General features: G+C 39.1%; 1 protein-coding gene across 10 annotated transcripts in view; it reads right to left on the bottom strand.

Annotated features, from left to right (window-relative positions):
• Positions 1-16,625: 16,625 nt before the first annotated feature.
• Positions 16,626-22,294, bottom strand: part of FOXP1 (forkhead box P1) — a 530,594-nt gene continuing 524,925 nt past the window's right edge. For all 10 annotated transcript variants that reach the window (XM_032211522.1, XM_032211517.1, XM_032211525.1 and 7 more), the window contains one exon: positions 16,626-21,861. In XM_032211522.1, coding sequence (XP_032067413.1) covers positions 21,717-21,861 — 145 coding nt within the window. In that variant the 3' untranslated portion in view covers positions 16,626-21,716. The remainder of the gene's footprint in view (positions 21,862-22,294) is intronic.

Here is a 22,294-nt window from a genome sequence, read left to right as displayed (position 1 = left end):
CTCCAAACATATTTTTTCCCGATTTTGCCTAATGAATGGTTTTTGCTAATAATTTATCCCATTATGCTGCATTCTGGTAAAACCTTTTTATAATGCTTTTGATTATTTGCAAATTGAACTGCAAAGTGGGAGTGATGAATGACAAAGTTTCAATTCACGGGCTGGTTCAAACCAAATATTGAATCAACAACAAAGCAACAAAGATGATTAGAGGACTGGAGGCTAAAACAGATGAAAAACTGTTGCAGGAACTGGGTATGTCTAGTTTAATGAAAAGAAGGACTGGGGTGACATGATAGCAGTGTTCCAATATCTCAGGGGCTACCATAAAGAAGAGAGAGTCAAACTATTCTCCAAAGCACCTGAGGGTAGGACAAGCAGCAATGGGTGGAAACTAATCAAGGAGAGAAGCAACTTAGAACTGAGGAGAAATTTCCTGACAGTTAGAACAATTAATCAGTGGAACAACTTGCCTCCAGAAGTTGTGAAAGCCCCAACACTGGAAGTCTTTAAGAAGCTGTTGGATAGCCATTTGTCTGAAATGGTAAAGGGTTTTCCTGCCTAGGCAGGGGGTTGGACTAGAAGACCTCCAAGGTCCCTTCCAACTCTGCTATTATATTGTACTGTATTATTGTATTGTATTGCATTATTGCACTGCATTGTATTGTATTGTAAATATTGTCATTATTGTGCTTGTTAAATTCATCTCCTTAAAGTCACTCAAGTCTTGAGCCAGTCTAGAAGCATCCTCATATTATAATCAATTCCAAGATATATCTGTTAAGAATTAAATTACCTTGCAGGTAACAGTGAAGAGTGTTAAGATGAACAGAACAGAACAGAACAGAACAGAACAGAACAGAATAAATAGAATAGAATAGAAGTCTTCTAGTCCAGCCCCTGCTCAAATAGGAGAACCTATACCATCTCAGACAAGTGACTGTCCAGTCTCTTCCATGATTTCTGGAGGCAAGTTTTTCCACTGTTTCCACTGTTCTTATTATTAGGAAGTTTCTCCTTAATTCCAGGTTGCTTGTCTCTTTGATTAGTTTCCATCCATTGTTTCTTGTCCTGCCCTCTGGTGCTTTGAAGAATAATTTGACCTCCACTTCTTTGTGGCAGCCTCTTAAATACTGCCCTACTGCTATCATGTCACCACTAATTCTTCTTTTCTTTAGACTAGCCAGATCCAAAACCCGATTACCTTGAGCTTGATCAATGGAGGATTAGTTCCAGAATGTCTGATAGTAATCTCAGGGCCTCAGTGGTCCTGTAGCAGCTTATTTGAGCAGCATCGACATCAGCCATGAGTCTGAGGAAGAAGGAAAGGCAGTGAAAGATAATTGCTGAATTGGTCAATTGATGATGCACTGATGATGTTACCTAGTTGGACAATGAAACATCTGCAAGAAAACATTCAAGCCTAGAGCACACCAAAGACCCCAAGCTACAATTATCCTCTTCTATAGGTACAATTGTTGAAATTGACAGAACTTACTCAGATGGACAAATTGACTTCTTTGATTAGAGAAAGGTCATTATTGGCATATAACAATGACTGGAAACCCCTATGGACTTTTTGCCTGAGTAAGAAAATGAGTTTGTGATTTACGGTTTTGATGATTAGAAAGACTAGGATATAGAAAGAATGCAATTATGATGAACTTGGAGCGAGTGGTTTGATTAGATTTATATGTATAATCGCCAAGAGGGTTATCAGAATATATATACCGCGTGTATATAGGCAGCCATGTAAGTTGAATGAATAGCCCTGAATTAAAAAAAAAGTTAGCAGGTAAGCAAACTGCTCTGTATATTGTCCCAAAGATGCTTTTTCAGGAGGCAACTGGGCTTTCTTTATAGTAAGTATTTTGAGGACGTTGAAAAAACAAGGAAGTCCAGTCACCTCCTGAAAAAGCACCTTTGGGACAACCGTGACCTGGATGACTGAGAATCTGAGAATCTAAGAATCTCTACAGACTTTTTGCTGTGTGTATATTATTTCAGTAGAAAAACGGTTTACAAATATTGAAAAGAACAATGACCAATACTTGAGCATGGCTTATTCTGCAGACCATCTGACTGTTCTATAAAGCCTTGGTTAAGGAACTGAAGGATATACCGGTTCCACCACAAAACCGCGGTAGACTAAAGCGCGTGTGACTAAAGCATGGTGACAAAACCGCACCGTCAAAACCGCGCGACAACAGCGCGCCGACAACAGCGCGCCGACAGAAGCGCGCTGTAACATAACCCTAAAAATAACCCTAAACCTAACACTAAACCTAACACTAAACCTACCCTAAACCTACCCTAAACCTAACCCTAAACCTAACCCTAAACCTAACCCTAAACCTTACCTTAAGTTAAATCGCGCTTCTGTCGGCGCGCTGTTGTCGCCGCGGTGTTGTCGGCGCGCTTTTGACGTTCACGGTTATGTCGTGCCACGGGATATACCACATCAGTGGACATCAGCTGCTAAGAGGCTGACTGTGATAAACAAATACCAGCAGCAGGTGATTTTCAGGAAGAAACTGGTGGTTATTTTTAAAATCCTCAATTTGCCTCATTTACAATTCTAATCAATCTTTCATCACAGTCAGCCATTGGGACCTTAGACTGATGCTCTGACAGACTCCCCCCCGCCCCTGAATTCAGGAGCTTGAGGAATCCCTGGTAAACTTTATATTACACAATTTTATTAGCAGGTTTAATTCAGCGCTTTACCTCCTTCTGTTAGTTGGCAAAATGGCTTTCAATATTGAAGTGGTAATTAATGAATCTTTTATGCTGCAAATCAACCATTTTCATCTCTGCAGTATCAGAGTAAGGGGAAAAAAGGATTTAAAATATGATCATTTCTGTAGCTTTTCTTTCCAGGTTGGATGTTACCCATTGTTATGTCATTGGCATTTTTACTGTATTTTATCTGCAGTCAACTACCTCTTATCATTTCATATTTGTCCCTTCAGCCTCAGCTTGATATTTCTTGCTCAGTGTTTGCCAGATACATTCCTAAGTAGATGGAAACTCTCTAAATGTGGAATTTTTTGCATGAGTGCAAAATAATAAAAAGCATGTGTGTATGAAGACGAAATCAGCTTAATGGGAAATTGTTGGGTTCCATTAATATTCTATTACAGTGAAAATCATATTTAATATATTTTATCCAGATTTTCTTTTTTTTTTTTTAAAAAAATGGGGAACTGTATTTTTCTGTGTGTTGTGCCAATCTAAAGAAAACAGTGGATATGATACATTTGATTTATCCTGTGCAAATAACCTGCACAATTCCATTTACTGAAAGTGGGAAAGTTTGAAAAAATATTATTACAGAAATCTTCAAATACATACCAGGATATAATGTGACATTAATTTCCACATGGAGAAATGAGTGTATGTGTGAAGGAAAAGAGCCTTTTCTAAAAAATATTTCTCTATATATTTCTGTATATACAGTATATTTGTGTTTCTCTGTGTGTATATATACAGAACAATATTTCTGTATATATTTCTCTATCTGTGTGTCTGTGTGTCTGTGTGTGTGTGTGTGTGTGTGTGTGTGTAAAATTCAGTGTTATATTAAAGGAAATATACAATTGATATGGTACTATAATAATGATAACATGTTTGTTTAGAATTCTAATTTTTGATGCTCCATCCAAATATTTAGGTATTATTGTCAGAAGATTTTTTTCTGCACCACTAATTGTCATTGTGTGTTGCACATAAAGTATTAAAAAAGAAGAAGTAAAAGATCGACTTTGTGTGGTTAGATCAGTTCATACATAATAAGCCAGAATTCTTTTTTTAACCATGATTTATCACTACATAATTGAAGTACTATAATGTGTGGCTGACTTTGAGGATAATATGCAATTCTATACTTAGATAATAATCCCAATTGTATAATTTTACTAGTGACCAGAGTTTTGAGATCTAAATCAAAGTGCTGGTTGTTTTCTGTGCAAATGAATAATTATTCAGAAGCATACCTACATCATGGAATGTCCCTTTAACTGATGGCATTCAGACAATGTATGAAATAGGCTTTTGACAATGGAATGGCATTTTATTTCCTTTTAGAATAGAATAACAGAGTTAGAAATAACTTTGGAGGTCTTCTAGTCCAACTACCTGGTCCAGTATACAATTTCAGACAAACAATTGTCCAATCTCTTCTTTTAAAATCCCCAGTGATGGAATCCCCATAATATCTGATGGCCAGCAGTTCCATTGATTAATTGATTAATTTCAGTGTCTGGAAATTTCTCCTTATTTCTAAGTTGGATGTCTCCTTCATAAGTTTCCATCCATTACTTCTTGTCCTGCTTTCAAGTGCTTTGGAGAATAGGTTGGCTTCCTCTTCTTTGTGCTAGCCCCTTAGATATTGAAATGCTGCTATCATGTCACCCCTAGTCCTTCTCTTCATTAGATTAGACATAGCCAATTCTTGTCTTCTTGCAACCGTTCTTCATGCGTTTTAGCTTCCAGTCTCCTAATCGGGGGGAGGGGGGACGGACGACTGGAACTGCATAATAATGTAGAACTGTATCACTTGTGGTCAGACCCAGGTATTGCATACAAAATTATATGTAGTAATGTTTTACCTGTAAATGACTTTTTCTGTTTTAATTGCAATAATATGCGTACGAACAACCACTTTAAACTCAATGTAAATCATTCTATACTTGACTGTAAAAAATACAATTTCTGTAATAGAGTTGTCAACGTTTGGAATGCCCTACCTGAGTCAGTTTTTCTCCTATACAAATTTTCACAGTTTCAGTCACAAATCGACTTTCGTGGACCTTTCTTCATTCTTAAGTGGTCAGTAGAGGGGGCGTACATAAGTGTACTAACATGCCTATTGTCCCTGTCATTCTATTTTTATTATTTTATTCTCGTTTTTGTTTGACAAATTCCAATAAATAAATAAAATAAAATAAATCACCATTTTAGGATTGTTGTTGTTGTTACACAGGGGAAGATTGCTTTTTGAGATTCTTCTGTACACCAAGCAATGTCAGTTGATAGAGGAATTATTAATAATTGAATACTCAATATGCTGTTAATAAGTAAATAAATGTCTAGAACAAACCAGAATGGTTTGTGTTATTATAAACAAGGAAGCTTATCGGAAACCAGAAGATTAGCGCATCGGAAACCAGAAGATTAGCTGGTGATGGCACATGTGCCCACAGAGAGGGCTTTACGTGCCACCTCTGGCATTCGTGCCATAGATTCACCAGCATATTCCTAGGCTTTAAACAAGAAAAGATCCTCAGGCTTTAGATACACAGAAAAAAGATGAGAGCACTACAAAGATGTTCAATGAGACCAGTGGTGGGGTTCAAACGTTTTTACTACTGGTTCTGTGGGCGTGGCTTGGTGGGCATGATGTGGCCTGGTAGGCATGGCAGGGAAAGGTTACTGCAAAATTTCCATTCCCTCCCAATCAGCTGGGACTCAGGCGGCAGAGAATAGATTGGGGCAGAGGCAGTCAGAGGTGGTATTTACTGGTTCTCTGAACTACTTAAAGTTTCCGCTACCAATTCTCCAGATCTGGTCAGAACTTGATGAATACCACCTATGAATGAGACCCCTAAAAAACAAGGAGAGAGGGAGAGGGGACAAGATTCAGGAAAATACACAGTATAAAATAAGGCTTGGGCAGTCTAATATCCAGAGATAAATTTTCTGAATATATACTACTGATTTCTTGACTGGTTTTTGAATTTGTACAAGATTACCTTCAGCTCTGATTTCTGCTTGTTAGATTTATCTGCAGGGAACCCAAAGTAACCTTGTTTGTTTTCTTAAGTTCTCACATTCTTGCATTGTGATGAGATTTGCACTTATCCTAAAGAACTGTTATCTCCGTCTGATCTCCTACACTTGTAATTGCTGGCACCAGGCAATTTAACCAATTTGGTGGAGAAGATTGTGACAATGCATTTTCAGTCATTCTAACAAACAGTTCTCTTGAACTTTTGTCAATCAGCTTAAACCTGGAATAAGCATGGAGACAGTACATATTACTGGTATCAGGAGAGAGGGACAGCAAATATGCAGTCCTGCTGATACCTTGATTTCTCAACAGCTTTTGATATTGTTGACTTTATATGTAGATGAACCTGAGCAATTAGGATGTTACCAGAAAGTGGCATTGGGGAAGCTTCAACTCAATCTGCTAGAAATCATCCTGTGGGATGCTACAAGGTTTATATAAAGCCAATGGGAAGGCGCGTATAGCAAGTTCTTGCGTGTGTAGCTAGTTTTCAACAATATGTTGATGACACTGTATTTATCTTTTGCTGTTTAGCTTGGAGTTAGATAACTGTGTGTGTGAGAGAGTGTGTCTCTGGCTGTGTCAATGTCTCTCTCTCTCCCTCTTCCTCTCTCACTCTCCCTTTCTCTCCACGTGTGTGCATATATTTGTGTGTGCCTCTGTGTGTGTCCCTCTCTGTGTACATCCTCAAGTCAGTCTAGATTCCTGGCAAATGCCTCAGCAAGCCCATGCAGTTTTCTTGGCAAGGTGTTACCAAAGTGGTTTGCCCTTGCTTCCTTCTTCCTAGGGCTGAGAGAGTGACTGGTCAAGGTCACCCCACTGGCTTCCTGTCTAAGACAGCACTAGAACAAGAGATGTGCTGGTGCCTCTAATCACCGTACCAAACTGGCTTTTAAAATTTTAAAATAGAAAGCTATAAAATGCTAATGTATAATATGACCTGAAATTACCGTATATGCAACCTTAAATGAATGTTTATCTTAATGGAATCATAACGTCTTTAGCCTTTTCTTAAAAACACACACACACAGAGACAGACAGACAGACAAACAGGCAGACACACACACACACACACACACACAGACACACACACACACACACACTGGCAAGGATTATTTCAGCAGGACAAATAAGAGCAGCTAACTTTTGTCATAAAACAATTGACATGGCCCTGATTGTGTAGTGTAGCAACTGACCCTTGTTGTTTTGTGACCCTAATTAATATTAGACTTAGTGATATTTATGCACCGGAGCCAAAAGCTAAACAGGAAGCAATTTATGTCAGCTAAAGCCTTTTAACAAATCGATGCACCTATTTGTAATTGCTTGTTTCACAAGATTAAAAGTGCTCGGGCCTGATCTTCGCCCGATGTTTTGTGTCCAACATGACCTGGGCTTCTGTTACCAAACCGGAGCACCAGCGATCAGCACCTATTTCCATTGAGGAGTCCATATTGCTAATATTTCTGGAATTTTAATGTAGTTACAATTTATAGCCAATCAAATGTGGCTACCTAAATTGCTGTTGCTAGTAGACAGTTTAACTGTCTTTATTAATTACAGTATAATTTAATGTTTGAAAACCAGCACTTGTGTTGGTCATTTTTACAGCTGAAGCAGTTATGTGCCTTATGATGAACACTTTTAGCATTTTCAATGGAAATTTACTAAAATGATGAGTGATAAAACCGTCAAAGTCTGGTAAATAATGGTTATTGCTTTGAATGGAATTAATCATGGAAAGGACAGTTACCTTCAAATTAACATTGCAACTTGGAGACAAAGTGGCTTTCAGACTTCATTTACTATATAGGGATGAATACAGAATTGGTTTAAATAAACACATCTGTGGTACGTGTTAAGATTAACTATCACTGATCGTTTTGCAAAAGTGGTTCCTTCAGTAGTACATAGCTGCAATCATTTGATGACTCATAATAACTATATTCATTCTGGAAAACGTTGACCAGATCTTTAGGTGCATTTTTCATAGCTGTTATAAGGTTAGATTTCCATTCAGCAAAAGTTGTTCATTACAGATTTTTCTAAATGACCTAAAAGCTGGTGTTTGGGTCTCAACTTTCATCTTCCAAATGAGTGGTGCCTATTTATCACTTAGAATATGCTTTTGAATTCCTAGGCAAGAATTCCCTGGTAGAAACTGAGGCAAGCGACGGGAGTTCACCCTGCCCACACAGTGCTGGGGCTTGAACCGCTGGAGAAAAGACCATCTCCTGCTTCATTAAGCCTCTGAGCCACTACACCTGTGTGCCAAAATAGAATAAGCACTTCAGAATTCAACCCCTCTTTGGACTTAACTAGGAAATTACTATTTATACTCTACTGAGGTCCTGGCAGGTAGCACAGTGGTGATGGTGGGGAGACCAGTTTTAATATCTTATGCTTCAAAATATAAGGTATGCACAAGCTAAGAAATCGCAGAATTTTCACCCGTTAACCAAGTGAAGCTGACATTGTGGGATAACCATAAAATAGGAATAGTAGATAAATCCATTTTGTGGGTGATTTGGCCTCCCGTAATATCATTTTGTATCAACTCAATTTTGATCAAGTGCTTTGAAAAACATTCGTAGAACGGGAAATTGTTGGCTTTACCTCAAGGTGCTTCCTAGCAGTTTATTCAAGCAAAGCTCTTGTTATTTGCCTTGGAGGCCATTGCCACTTTTGAACGTCTAGGTTTTGAAAGAAGTAAGGTTCTTTCTGAGATAGAGGCTTTCTTTTACAAAAGGCTGAAAGGAGGGCTCAATAATACTGTACTTATTAAGGTAAAGGTTCCCCCTCGCACATATGTGCTAGTCGTTCCCAATTCTAGGGGGCGGTGCTCATCTTGGTTTCAAAACCAAAGAGCCAGCACTGTCCAAAGGCGTCTCCGTGGTCATGTGGCTGGCATGATTAAATGCCGAAGGTGCATGGAATGTGGTTTCCATCAAAGGTGGTTTCTATTTTTTCTACTTGCATTTTTACATTCTTTCGAACTGCTAGGTTGGCAGAAGCTGGGACCAGTAACGGGATCTCACTCCATTAGGCAGCACTAGGGATTTGAACCACCAAACTGCCGACAAGCTCAGCATCTTAGCCACTGACCCACCATGTCCCTCACCTTTAATACTTATTAAGTGATGGTTAAAGTGGAAAGTCTGAATGTCTTGAATGTTAAACCAGGTGAAAATTTGCTTTTTAAATGTGTAATTTTTTTTTAAATTTTAACATGAAATTAATGCTACCGAAACAGTTCTTCTGCCCTGGTAATCTTAAATAATGTTTAATAAATTTGATTGCAATCCAGGACATGGAAAATCAGCCAATTTGAACTTGAACTATTATTACTATACTTAAGATGGAACTCAGTATCATTGCTCATATAATTTTTCAAGCCCGTTCCCATTTTTTTCCCCAAATAATAATTTTATATTTCATAGTTTGTAATGTGTGTGTGTGTGTTTTATTATACATCCCTGGGTTAATATAGTGTGTCTGTTATGTATTTTGACTTTTATGCTGACATATCTATTCTTAGAGGGTCATAATTAAGTGGACTCCTATTACAATAGCACAATGATGCAAAGAATTTTGCAGGAAATTAAAATAAGCCTAAAAAACGTTTTGAGATTGTGAATATTTGAATATTGCCCAGAAACAGCCAGAAACTGTATGATGTTTTTAATAGATAGATAAGGAAACCTCTAAACATTTAGTCTGCCTATAGCCCCTTCATTACTGTCTCTCTGGATGGCTGGCTTTTTCACTTTTCTTAGTTGTTTTATTTTTAAATCTTTTTCTCCAATTCAGGTTTCCCACATTTTGTACTTGTGTGCTTCATACACTGTATATGAGGATTTTGCCTGCTTTCCCACCTCTGTTTCTGTTATGGCTTATTCCCTTTTATGGCTCTCCTGCCACTTTTAAGACCTTATTTGTTTAATTAATCTGTATCTACCTCTTCCTCTTTTTTCTGCTTTCTATTTTGTTCTGTGCCTCTCCTGTACAATCCTTTCCAGTCCTGTCCTGTCTTCTCCTATATAAATTATAATATAAATTACATACATACAAAAGGTGCGTTGCTGCCAATTTGGCCCAGATTGGTCAAACTGGTAGTAGCGGTGGCAGGAGGCTCAGCCCACCCACCTGGACACTTCTGCGCATGCGCAGAAGCGCCGTGCACACGCAGGAGCACACACGAACCGGTAGTAAAAAAATTGGCAACTCACCTCTGATACATACATACATACATACACGCTGTACATATATACATACACTTTATTAATTTTTATGAGCTGTGCAGAGTTGTGTTTTAGATGGGTAAACATACAAATCTTTTAAATATATAAATAAGTGTCACAGTGATGAAATCAGTGGGTGACAGGTGCCTTCTACCAGATAGGTCCTCCAATGCCCCCCCCCCTTTTCACTCATTGTCTCTCATCAAGGAATTGGGATGCATCGATTGTTCTAGTTTATTGCAGGAAGTTTATTGGGCTTGTTTCATTTAGAGTGTAACTAGCTTTCTAAGAATAATTTCTCATGTCACAAGGTTTAAAGTTTAAAGTTTAATAACATTTATATGCCGCCCAATCCCGTAGGACTCCGGGCGGCTTACAATACAAAATAAATCAAAAAGAATAGAAGGAAAGAAAAGATAGATTTAAAAAACACAACATGCACTCCATTCTAAGTGGGGCTGGACCGTATTTTGGGGTCAACAGCCCCAGGCCTGCCGGTTTTAGTGGCTTTACGGAAGGCCGAGAGAGTGGGAAGGGTCCGGATCTCTGTGGGAAGATCATTCCACAGGGCCGGGGCAGCTACAGAGAAAGACCTCTCCCGAGTAGTCGCCAACTGGCATTGCCCGGTCGACGGTATCTGAAGGAGGCCCAGCCTGTGAGATCTTATAGGTTGTTGGGAGGTATGTGGCAGGAGGCAGTCCCGCAGATATTCAGGTCCCAAGCCATGTAGGGCTTTAAAGGTAACGACCAGCACCTTGAAGCGCATTTGGAGACTGATGGGAAGCCAGTGCAGCTCGCGGAGGATAGGTGTAACATGGGTGTACCTAGGTACACTCGATATCGCTCGCGTGGCCGCTTTCTGGACCAATTGTAGTCTCCGAACACTCTTTAGGGGCAGCCCCAAGTAAAGCGCATTACAGTAATCAAGCCTAGAGGTGACGAGAGCATGAGTGACCATTTGAAGTGCCTCCCGGTCCAGGTAGGGCCGCAACTGGTGCACCAGGTGAACCTGGGCAAAAGCCCCCCTGGTCACAGCCGACAGATGGTGTTCTAATGTCAGCTGAGAATCCAGGAGAACACCCAAGTTGCGGACCCGCTCTGAGGGGTGAAGAGTTTCGCCCCCCAGGCTAAGAGATGGAATATCTGGGGCAACATCAATAGCCACTCGGTCTTGTCTGGATTGAGTGCCAGCTTGTTTACTGCCATCCAGACCCTGACAGCCTCCAGGCACTGGCACATCAATTCTACCACTTCACTGAGTTGGCACGGGGCGGACAGATACAACTGGGCATCGTCCGCATATTGATGATATTTGATCCCGTGCCTACGAATGATCTCACCCAGCGGCTTCATGTAGATGTTAAATAGGAGGGGGGACAGGACCTAGCTCTGAGGCACCCCATATTTTAGGGGCCTAGGGGTCGACCTCTGTCCTCCAACCAACACTGACTAAATGTCTTTAGAAACAAAAGAAGAAGAAAAAAGAAAATAAAAAGCAAGTTGGACACATTTGATTTTGGCCAGCTTAGGATGTCTAAAGGGAGGATCTCTATCAATTTGCCATTGGTAAGAGCAGCGGTTCCCAACTTTTCCGGGTCCGTGGACCAGTACTGGCATCAGCAGCACTGGTGGGGGAGAGAGGACGATATCGCGTGCCCACTGTGAACACAAATGAAGCTTTGTGCACCTAACTGCCACTTGCGCCATCCAGTTCCCAACAAGGTGTGGACCAGGACTAGTCCATGAATGGGGTGTCTGGGGGCCCTGGAGTTAGAGAATTGTCATGCATGAAGATTCATGTGTCTCAGTCATCTTTTAGGTTCTTGATATAGACCCTAGCAGGCTTTAAATATTAATTTATATAGCATTTTTCTGCCACTAAAGATTTCGTTTTAAGTTCTGTGAAGTGTTTTGGGGGTATGTTCCATACCCCTCCTTGTTGTTGAGATCTAAAGATAATTAGCTTAATTCCCATCAGAACATTTGATGTTTTCAAGTCTCTTCAGTAAGTTATGCTGGAATTTATCATCTTCTGTCTTTAGGTCTATTCAGTCCATCAATAAGAGCGATAGCACTTATACTTTGGAATGGGACATTTCGTCTCCTACCCTTGGCCGTGCCTGCTTCTCCGCCAGCGTTCTGCCTCAGGCGGTTCTCCTCTGACTTTTTTCCTAAGCTGACATGCCCCCACCCATTAGCCTTGGGCAATGGGCCACAACCCCTCCATCCCATAAGCCTCAGCACAACCGTTTCGCAGTGGGACAGTGAGCCACTCACCAATGCTGGCAACCATAAGCCAAATGCTTGTTAGGAGAAGGAACGGGATGGAGTGGAAACAAAGAGCAGGAAGGGAAGAGCAACGAAAAAAGTCAGAGAATAGCCCAAGGCAGAGCGTTGGCAGAGAAGCAAGCGTGGCCAACAGTAGGAGACGAAAAGTCCTAGACCCATAAACAAAAGCATAAACCGTAGATTGCAAGCCACAGTGGTTAGGTTGCACAACACGTTCACTTACCAGCAAAACAAATCACATCCAGAGTTAGACTGAAAATTAGATTAGGTAATGGGTAACCCAGAGGATGGAATGTTTCATTCTATCATTCATGTTTCGTTTCATTCAATGCCTACATGTTGACTGATCTGCTACCCCAAAGTGTGACGTGCCCAACTTATTATGCAACAAGTGAAAGAGGTGCATTAAGACTGGATCTTGCTCCTGCTATAAAGAGGGTTTGCATTTGCATTTAGCAGCTGCTGGATTTCTTCAGTGACAATCATCTGAACTAATCAGACAGCTACAACTGCAAAGCTTCCAGTTCCAGTATTAACTGGAGAAACCTAATTACCAATAAAGGAGAATATGTGTAGCTCAGGGTTGAAAGGAGGGGTTGTTGGTGTTCTCTAACCTTGATTGTTTTCTTGAGGACGTTTCATGACCCAACTAGGTAACCATCATCAGTGCAACTTAATAGGAAACCCCATTCTTAGCATGGATGAATCCAGATTTAGTGTTGCATAGAGTAAGCTGCTTTCTTTTAGTGAACATAAGAAGTGGGACAATGGAAAGCCTGATTATGCCCTCCATTTTATTCCTTTGTGAACTTCTGAACTGTCTTTGAAGCACAAACAGGCTGTATACTTGAGAGTATTTGAATTAGAGGAGGCTGTTTTACTTGCCAACGTACTTAAAAGGACACGAGGAAATATTATTAGCAAAAATTGCTTTCAGATCTCTATTAGAGATCCTAATATTAGAAAAATCCGTTAGAGATCATTTTTTTCTATTTTTTAAAAAACCCAATACCAAAGGTTAAACTGGGGCTGTGTATATTCTATAGAGGAACTATGTTCCCTGTCAATAAAGTTTAAGCTAAGTTTAGAGATGGGTTAATATCAGTGGTGAAATTCAATATTTTTTTAACTACAGATTCTTTGGGTGTGGCTTGGTGGGCGTGGCAAGGGAAGGATACTGCAAAATCTCCATTCCCCCCGCCCACTCCAGGGAGAAGGATATTGCAAAATCTCCATTCCCATACCACTCTGCAGCCAGCCAGAGGTGGTATTTGGTGGTTATCCGAACTACTCAAAATTTCCCCTACTGTTCTCCAGAACCTGTCAGAACCTGCTGAATTTCACCCCTGGTTAATATAATGATATAACATTAGGAATTATGAATCTCTGATCTTCATTTTTCCTTGTATAAAAATGATGGTCATTTAATGCATTTTAACTTGTGGAAGAAATCTATATCCCCCAAAAGCCATTCCCATGTAATAAGCTATCAGCAAATACTATAAATAGTACTTATACATTAAATAAAATTTAGGATGATATTTAGCTACTTTTCAGGAATAATGGTATCTTACTTCAGAATTTCTGTTATGTTAATTGATCAAAAATCTATAGCAGTTCAATATACATCCTTTTACCATCCTTTCACATGGTGTGGAAGAATTTTTTTTAAAAAATAAAATCATTGCTGCTAATTCAACCATTTATCATTATATGCAAAAATATTGCTTGATGAGAATATTATAGACGGTGCATGTTTTTGACATTAGCATTTTATTTGGATGACTAATCTTGCAGATGTGAAATTTGAATGAATTATTCATGAAAATGCTTTTCTCTGAAAATTTAGTTCTAGCTAATGCTAGTTATTAAGCATTTTTTTTTTATTTTCCTTGATGGAGAAAATAAAAGTATGCTTATTCAAGAGAGGAGATGGGAGTTTCATAATCCCTCCTTAAGATGTGTTTAAAGGGATGATGTTCTGAACCACCTTTAAGGAAGATTGGTATGTCAGTCAAAAGTTTTCTGAAGCTATTTCACTTCTAAGTGAAAGATGGAGCATATCAGACTTATATTGTTTATGTCCAACTGTCTTATCTCAAAGGTACCGAAATCAATGAAACTGCTGAGAATACACAGCATGACTCTTCAAGTTCATTAATCTGAATGGACTGTAGAAAACTCCAAAATGCATAATCAGAAATTCTGTAAAAAAAAAAAAAAAAAAAAAAAATTATTTGCAACTTGGCTTATAGTGGCCAAGACAATTTTCCTCCCTTAAGAAATCTCTTCAGTGCATGAATCTTTCTGACTTGGTGAACATAAGTTGTGTGAAGAAAGTAAAATGAAAATAAAGTCCAGAGATGTTCATCCATTAGTGTAATCCTGTTGGGCACGTTCTTCCACATGTGGTGATGTCCTGTATGTAATTCGCAAGGCAAATTCTTGACTATTGGTGCATTATAATCAGTAGCGGGATTCAATCTTTTTTTATTACCAGTTCTTTCGATGTAGCTTTGTGGATATAGTGTGGCTTTGTGGGCATGGCAGGGGAAGATTACTGCAAAATCCCCATTCCCTCCACACCTCACTAACCTGCCTTCCTGCTCCTTTCTCCAGTTCGGGGCAACAAAAGAAGATCAGCTGGGAGGCAGCAGGGGCGGGGCCAGCCTATTTGCTGGTTCTCCAAACTACTCAAAAGTTCTGCTACCGGTTCTCCAGAACCTGTCAGAACTGGCTGAATACCACCTCTGATTACAATGGGAAATGGTGCTTCTACCATTAGAATTCTTTTGCTAAGGGAAACATCTCTAAGCAGCAGGGTTTCTATGCGCACTAAAAGCTGTACTTAGAACCTTTTAATTAAAAACGAGCAAGATAAGGAAACATCTGCAACACACAGAGCAAGTCTCAAAGTTCAATATCCCTTTAAGCTCAATTCTTGTCTATTGTATGGATGGTTCACAGGTGGATTGTTCATCCTTCTTTAGAGAAATTGAAATGTTATCATGCATCTTTGAAGACTAGAGAGCCTGGTATGGAACAATCTCACTGGTTTACCACTTGATTAATGGGTACTTTCTGACTAGCTCTGTTCCCTAATAGCATTTTTGTAAGAATATCCACAACACACTAACTTCCAAATATGTCCACCTGCTGATAAAAACAGGATAACCATTCATGCGGTTGCAAAAAACTGCAACTGACTCAATGGTCTTTAACCAATCAACCAAATGACCAGAAATAATTTTTCCGTTGTTATTGTAAAGGACAATGCACTAGTGAGTTGAGATTTAGCACAAAGTAAAATGGTAAATTATTGTCCAAATGACTTTGTAAATTGTCTCAGTAGATGAAAACAATCTACATCTACAAAAGAAATCACAACTGATAATGCTGTAACCTGGCATCATTTATTCCATTGTTTCTTAAAATAAATTTATTTATTTATTTATTTATTTATTTATTTCACTTCTAAAACTTGTGAAGCACCTCAAAAGAGCCTTTGCTTGTATGGATTATTTATATAGGTTAATTTTAACTTATTATAATTGGCCCATTTGGTGCCGCTACCACTTCTCATAAACGTTTGATGGGATTTTAATTCTATGATTCTTTTTCAATATAAGCAGGCAAATGATTTTGATTTGGGCAACTCCGGAGAGGGTCTTGGTGGACCCCCAGGGTCCTAGGGCTATACTTTATGAGACACCAATTTATTGCATTTCTTTCTATTTAGTAAGCACCATGAATTCTGTAAGGTTAAAACCTTGTAGTTACTTTACAGAAGAATGACTCAGTTGTTGTTAAAGTGAGAATGTCTGTCCTGGTTACTGTGTTGAACAGTGATAGGTTGATGATCCTGGAAGGCAACTTATGTCACTGGTGTGGAAGTGACGACTGAACATCTGTAGCAGGGGTGGGATTCAATTTTTTTATTACTGGTTCTGTGAGCGTGGCTTGGTGGGTGTGTCAGGGGAAGGATACTGTAAAATCTCCATTCCCTCCCAACTCCAGGGGAAGGTTACTGTAAAATCCAATTCTTCCTGATCAGCTGGGACTCGGGATGCAGAGAATAGATGGGGGCAGGGCAGTCAGAGGTGGTATTTACTGGTTCTCTGAACTACTTAAAATTTTTGCCACTGGTTCTCTAGAGCTGGTCAGAACCTGCTGAATACCAACTCTGATCTGTAGGGTGTCTGCTGATAAAAATCTACAGGTAGAGCCGGGCTTGTGTGAAGTGGACTAACTGTATCTGCATATAAGGGGGAAGCAAAAACACGTAGCCCATGGCAACATGTATCACCAGTGTGAACAACCAGCACTTTTATTGCATTAGAGAATGCTATAATGTCAGTAATAAGTACTGACTACATAACATTTTATTGTCTGCATCAACAGACATGGAATGATGGAATTACAGTTGATGTAAGGAATGAGTTTTTTGTATGCCTAAAAATAAAATAAAAGGAGAATCTCATTACTGGCAGCACATACACATGAAGCACCATGCTAACAGTCTGACTGTACCATTTTCATCAAGGCTTATATAGGAAGGAAATAGTCTGTTACCTACATTGGATTTGTGGGAAAATGTAGACTAGATCAGCAAATGCAATTTTGAAGACTTAAGAATGAGGAATTGTTTCTGGAACATCTAAAAACTCTTATCCAAGTCTGTTAACTAAAAATGTACCAAAAGCTCTGCAAGAGTTTAAAACACATTCTCCCTGTTATAAGGAATGTAGCTTGTCAGCATTCTGAAAACTACAATACTTCAAAATTATTTGTTTAAAAACTTTGAGATATATATATATATATATATATTTATATATAAAAAATATCTAATGATCTGTATTATTTGAAGAATAATACGATTTATTCATTTTTCCCCTACCCCTGATCATGGATATTATGGTTGGAATCTCCTAAAGGAGATTTCCATCCCCTTTCAACACCCACCTCCCCACAAAAATCCTTAAGCATGAGCCTCGATTCTCTTACTCCTCTTTTCTTCTACTTTTGGTAGAAAACAGAAATCCGGGTAAATTTGAAGCATTTGAACTGTGCTGTTCTAATCCAAGGAAGGGACAGTCTTTATAGAACATGAGATGCCTGCTTGTAGGTGAAAAAAAGAATATTCAGGAGGATTCAACAGGACTAGGGTTACTACTGACTGGGGTCGGTTTTTCCCTGCCATCTGGAGATCGACAAATAGAGTAGGAGTCTGCAATTCTGCTGCCTATTTGGTATCCACCTGGTCAGGAAAACCTTTCTGCCTCCTGTGCTGCATCAGGAGACCCACACCTAATGAAGGCAGCCTTGGCCAGGCTCAGGAGGGCAAAGAAAGAAGGTCCAACCAGCCTAGAAAGGGCTGTGGGATGATAAGGTAGGCTTTGACTCATTCCTAACAGCAGTTTCACCTGATATATGTGGTACTTCATTTATCGCGTTTGCTTTTCTGAGAGAAAAGGAAAAACCAAAACAGAACCCATGTAACAAACTGTCTTTACATCTTGGCACCTTGTAAAGTATTTCATTTTATACAAAAGTTCAATATTTTTGACACTTTTCCATTATCAATCACTACTTTACTGATAAGCTTTGAAAGTGTGACCTTGGAAAAATCATCATGCAAAGTATTTACTGCAGCAGGAAACAAAAACAACTTTTGAAACTCTCTTTTCTTCTTCTTTTTCCTTAAGGTCGCCCGAATAGGCAGAGATGGGGATAACAAGAGGCGGAGAAAGGATTTAAAGAACAAATAGCGTGAGAACAACAAAACGAACAAAATAATAATAATGAAAAACAAAATCTCTGAAACAAACGTATACAAACATGATTTGATCTGTGACGGAGGGAGGGGTGAAAAAAAACCTGCCTACTATGTTACAGTTCAGAAGCCAAGAGGGAGAGGGGGAAAATTACCAAATAAAAACAAAGAAATTGGGATTTTTCTCCCACATGTCAGCAAATGGCATCCCACAGTCTTAAAGCAAGGGTAACTAAATGAAATACATGTGCAGCATATTCTGCAATTCCGTTACATACAGTAGGTTTTTTTTTCTCGTCCCAAAGTATTTGTCAAAGTATGGTTAATATAAAGCAGTTGCACAAAAAGCAAAAGATGTTTTGACAAACATCTGCATTAATTCCTTTGGAGGAATGTTTTTTTTTTAATTTAAAAAAAGAGGACGTCTTCCCCCCTTTTCCTGTTTTCCCTTGACAACCCACCCCCACCCGCCAAATGACAAAACAGGATCACAAGAGACACAATGGGCTATATATGTACAACATCATAAACCCGAGCCCAGAGGAACCATTGTTATGATCCAAAGGGACACAGAATCTGAAATTTGTAAAAAATAGTGTAGTTTGCTTGATGTAAAGCCTGAGATCTCCTCTTGGTTCTTCTGCAGGGCAGTGATACCTGCAAGGTATGGTAGGTTTTTTAAAACATTTCTTTTTTTTTTAAATTTTGCTACAGTCTTTAGTCTATGCATGCAAGACATACAACTAAGTGCAATTGAGTGAAATGTAGTTTTTTTTTTTACTCATTCCCTAACAGTTTGAACTGAGGTATGCGTACTAACAGTTTCTCATGCTGTTATCTTTACTCATGTCTAGCTACACATGCTGAGAATGAACTAATCTACCAGATTTTTATCCCCTTTCTGAATACCAAGCTAACCAGCAAAACCACTGAGTTTTGAACCGAAGGGACAGTTTTTTGTTTTTGTTATGTCCCTCCTGGTTATGGCCTGCACATTATAGAGCTGCCTGAATATGATGTGTTTCAGAACATTTCAAATGACTTACAGACTGCCCTCCTTTAAAAAAAAAAAGAAGTCAGAAAAAAAAGCTTTACATATTTCTCTGATGGAAAAAAAGAAGAGGGAAAAAAAGTTAAAAACGAATTGCTATTTTGAAATTAATGGCAACGCCTCCACCCCCCTCCCGCCAAATTGGCCTGGATGGTAACAATGTTTGGAAAGGAACAGGGATGCTACCATATTTTTAAAAAAATGAAACCCTGAAACGAAATGGGATGGGCAGAGACCAACACAACCATCACCACAGTCATTCTCAAAATTTGGGCCCCAGGTAAGCAAAGTGAAAAAGAAATTGCCCTGGCATTGGCTTTTAGCAAAAGTGAATAGGTCAAACCCCAAACAAAAGCATACCAACAATTTCTTCAGTAACTGTGGTATGGTTCAGTTTCAGTCATGAGTACTCTTTTGTATTTCGTGTAAACTCTCTCCGATTCAAGTCATTCTAGTTTTCCCCCCCGTCAAAATAAGTTCTCCTCCTATATCCTCAATGTCAAATGGTGCCCTTCTCAAGGTCTCATTCTCTAACTTCAGCCTAAAAAGCTCTCTCTTTACAGAAATACTTTTGGTCACTGTAAAGAAAAAAAAAACAAATCAAAACGACAACAGCAAAAACTTTGGTTCAGCCATCTACTTGGTCTTCTAAATTATACTTTAATAAAGGAGCAGTTTTCCTTCTCAGGTTAGCTGTAGCCCATTATTTTGTCATTTGCTTCGTAATTCTTTAACCTCCTTTGATCAACAATAAGAGGATATTTGGCTTTCATAAGATAAAGCATATAACAGAGAACATAATTTACTTTGTGTAATATCTTTGGTAACTTTAGGGGAGAAGGGTACAAAGTAGAATATAAATTAAGATCAGAAAGACTTCTGAAATTAAAAGCTATAGTCCGACATAAATGAGTAAATTACTGAAAAGTGGTTAGAGAATGAAGTCACTAGGAGTTTGGTGATCAAGGAGTACCAACATTGGAACTGCAGCTGTCTGCCCACTCTTGCTCTGAAGAAGACTGTTGTTGGCATCAGAGCTGGTTTACCCACAGATTTCATCAGACTGTTCGTTTTTTATACTGGTTGGTGTGATATTGTGTAATGATCTTATCTGCAATGGCAAAACTACTAACACTTAACAACTAATGGGCCTTATTGCCTTCCCAACGAATTGAATGCAACAACTTAAAACTGATGGATGCCACCAATTAAATCTCAAACAACTTAACTTGGAAGAACCACCACGAGTAATGTCCAATGAGGCATGTGGGCAAATAAGAATGTAATGGTACACGTGCTAACACACTTCAGAAAGATTTGATTGGCCCAGGGACTTATTTTCAAAAGTTAAACGCACAAAAGCCTTACACATTTATACTTCTTTTTGACAACATCTGTAGGGTGTGCACTTTCTGAAGGGGCTATCAATGTCTCCCTAAATATTCACAACTGCTGCAAATAAGGAAAAACCAACAAGGTGGGGGGGATGTTGAGTGGGAACCCACAAACAATGGTTTTATGTGCATGTACACACATGCACACACAAACATAGACACTCTGTGGAATGACTTTAGAACCACATTCTACGGCTTTGATGCTGGTTAGTTCACTCTTGAATTACTGCCTTTCTTAACTTTGCACAGGTCACAGCAGCATTTTAGAACTTTTTCAGAGTCGGGTGTGTGTGTGGGGGTGGGTGGGCATATAGTCCAAAATGGAATGTTTTCCATAGCTAAAGAAAACATAATGGCATCTGAAGGAAATTTGGAATGGATGGCAGAAAAAGAACTACAAACGATTCAAAGAACATTCAGCTTTGTATAATAAACACACCTATTAACATTCATCACAAAAGTACAGAAAACATTAAGCCTCAAAAGGCCCTGGCCAATTGAGGCCTGAGGTCAGAACTTAAAAAGGTATAGGAGAACTAGGAGGGAAAAAAAATTAAAGCTATACACTAAAAAAAGAGGGTTTTTTCTTCTTTTAACCCTTTAGTATACACACACACACACACGCACACTCAAAAAGATTTCCCCATCCCAAATGGAAGCAAAAAAAAAAAAAAAAAGTAAAGGCAGTGATAATCAACATGCGATACTGTGCAAATATATTGTCCACTGAAATCCTTAAAATCCGGGTAAAGGCTTGATCTGCAATTGATGTGTACATGCTCAGCTTCATGTCTTCAGTGTCCCATAGTGGAAGATCTGCAGTCCAAAGTCTGCTGCCAAGTTGTGGATAAGGGAATTAGTGGAACACATTTACAACACTGATGTTGACTGTGAGTAGGAATTCCGAGTACCAAACAAGTCCATCCAATGCACAGAGTACAAATTCCTTTGCTTTGTTTTTCAACAAAAAGTAGAAAAATCAAAAATACTCCCAAATGGGATACTTGATGGCACTAAGTGTTAACATATTTTATAGCTGTCAGAATGGACCGAGTGTATCTTCCAGACTGTACAGTGGTGGGGAGAGATTTCACAGCTAATTCTGAAAGATAAGGTTTTTTTTTTTTTGGTCCCTCCCCAGGATCTTCATTTGCAGAAGGAAAAGTCACAGACATTTTTATTCAATGTCTTCATTTACATGTTCATCTTCATAATCTCTGTCGTGATCAAATTCCGGACTGTGATTGGCTGTGGTGACTAAGGAGAGTGGGCCTTCATTTTCATCTGGATCTAATGGCTCTTCTTTGACATGCACAGGGTGTCTGTAAAAAAAAGCACACAAACATATACACAAAAAAGAAAAAGGATGGATGAACAATTCATCTGTTTTAAAAAAAACTGTTTAGGTAAAAAAAAAAAAAGTTAAAACAATTCAAATATATTGAACCTTGCATACTAAAAAACTACTGACCTCCGTATTAGGAAACTCAAGGATTATTTCTAGTGATTTCATAGACCAGTGTTGGAGGACCTTTTCGGTACTGAGTGCTGAAACTGGACCGCATGCGTGCGGGGGAGTGCCGGAAGTTGAAAGCCCAGGTGACCGCTGCACATGCGCATGCTGGAAACCGGAAGCTCAGCTTCCTGGCGTGCACATACATGCCGGAGAGTTGCTCTTCCAGTTTCCGGTGTTCCTGCATGCGCAAAGACCAGCTGGCCGGAACCTAGAAGAGCAACAGGCAATGGCTGGCATGC

The sequence above is a fragment of the Thamnophis elegans genome, chromosome 2 (genome assembly GCF_009769535.1).
Source record: "Thamnophis elegans isolate rThaEle1 chromosome 2, rThaEle1.pri, whole genome shotgun sequence".
NCBI lineage: Eukaryota > Metazoa > Chordata > Lepidosauria > Squamata > Colubridae > Thamnophis > Thamnophis elegans.
This window is presented reverse-complemented; position numbering and strand designations above follow the sequence as displayed.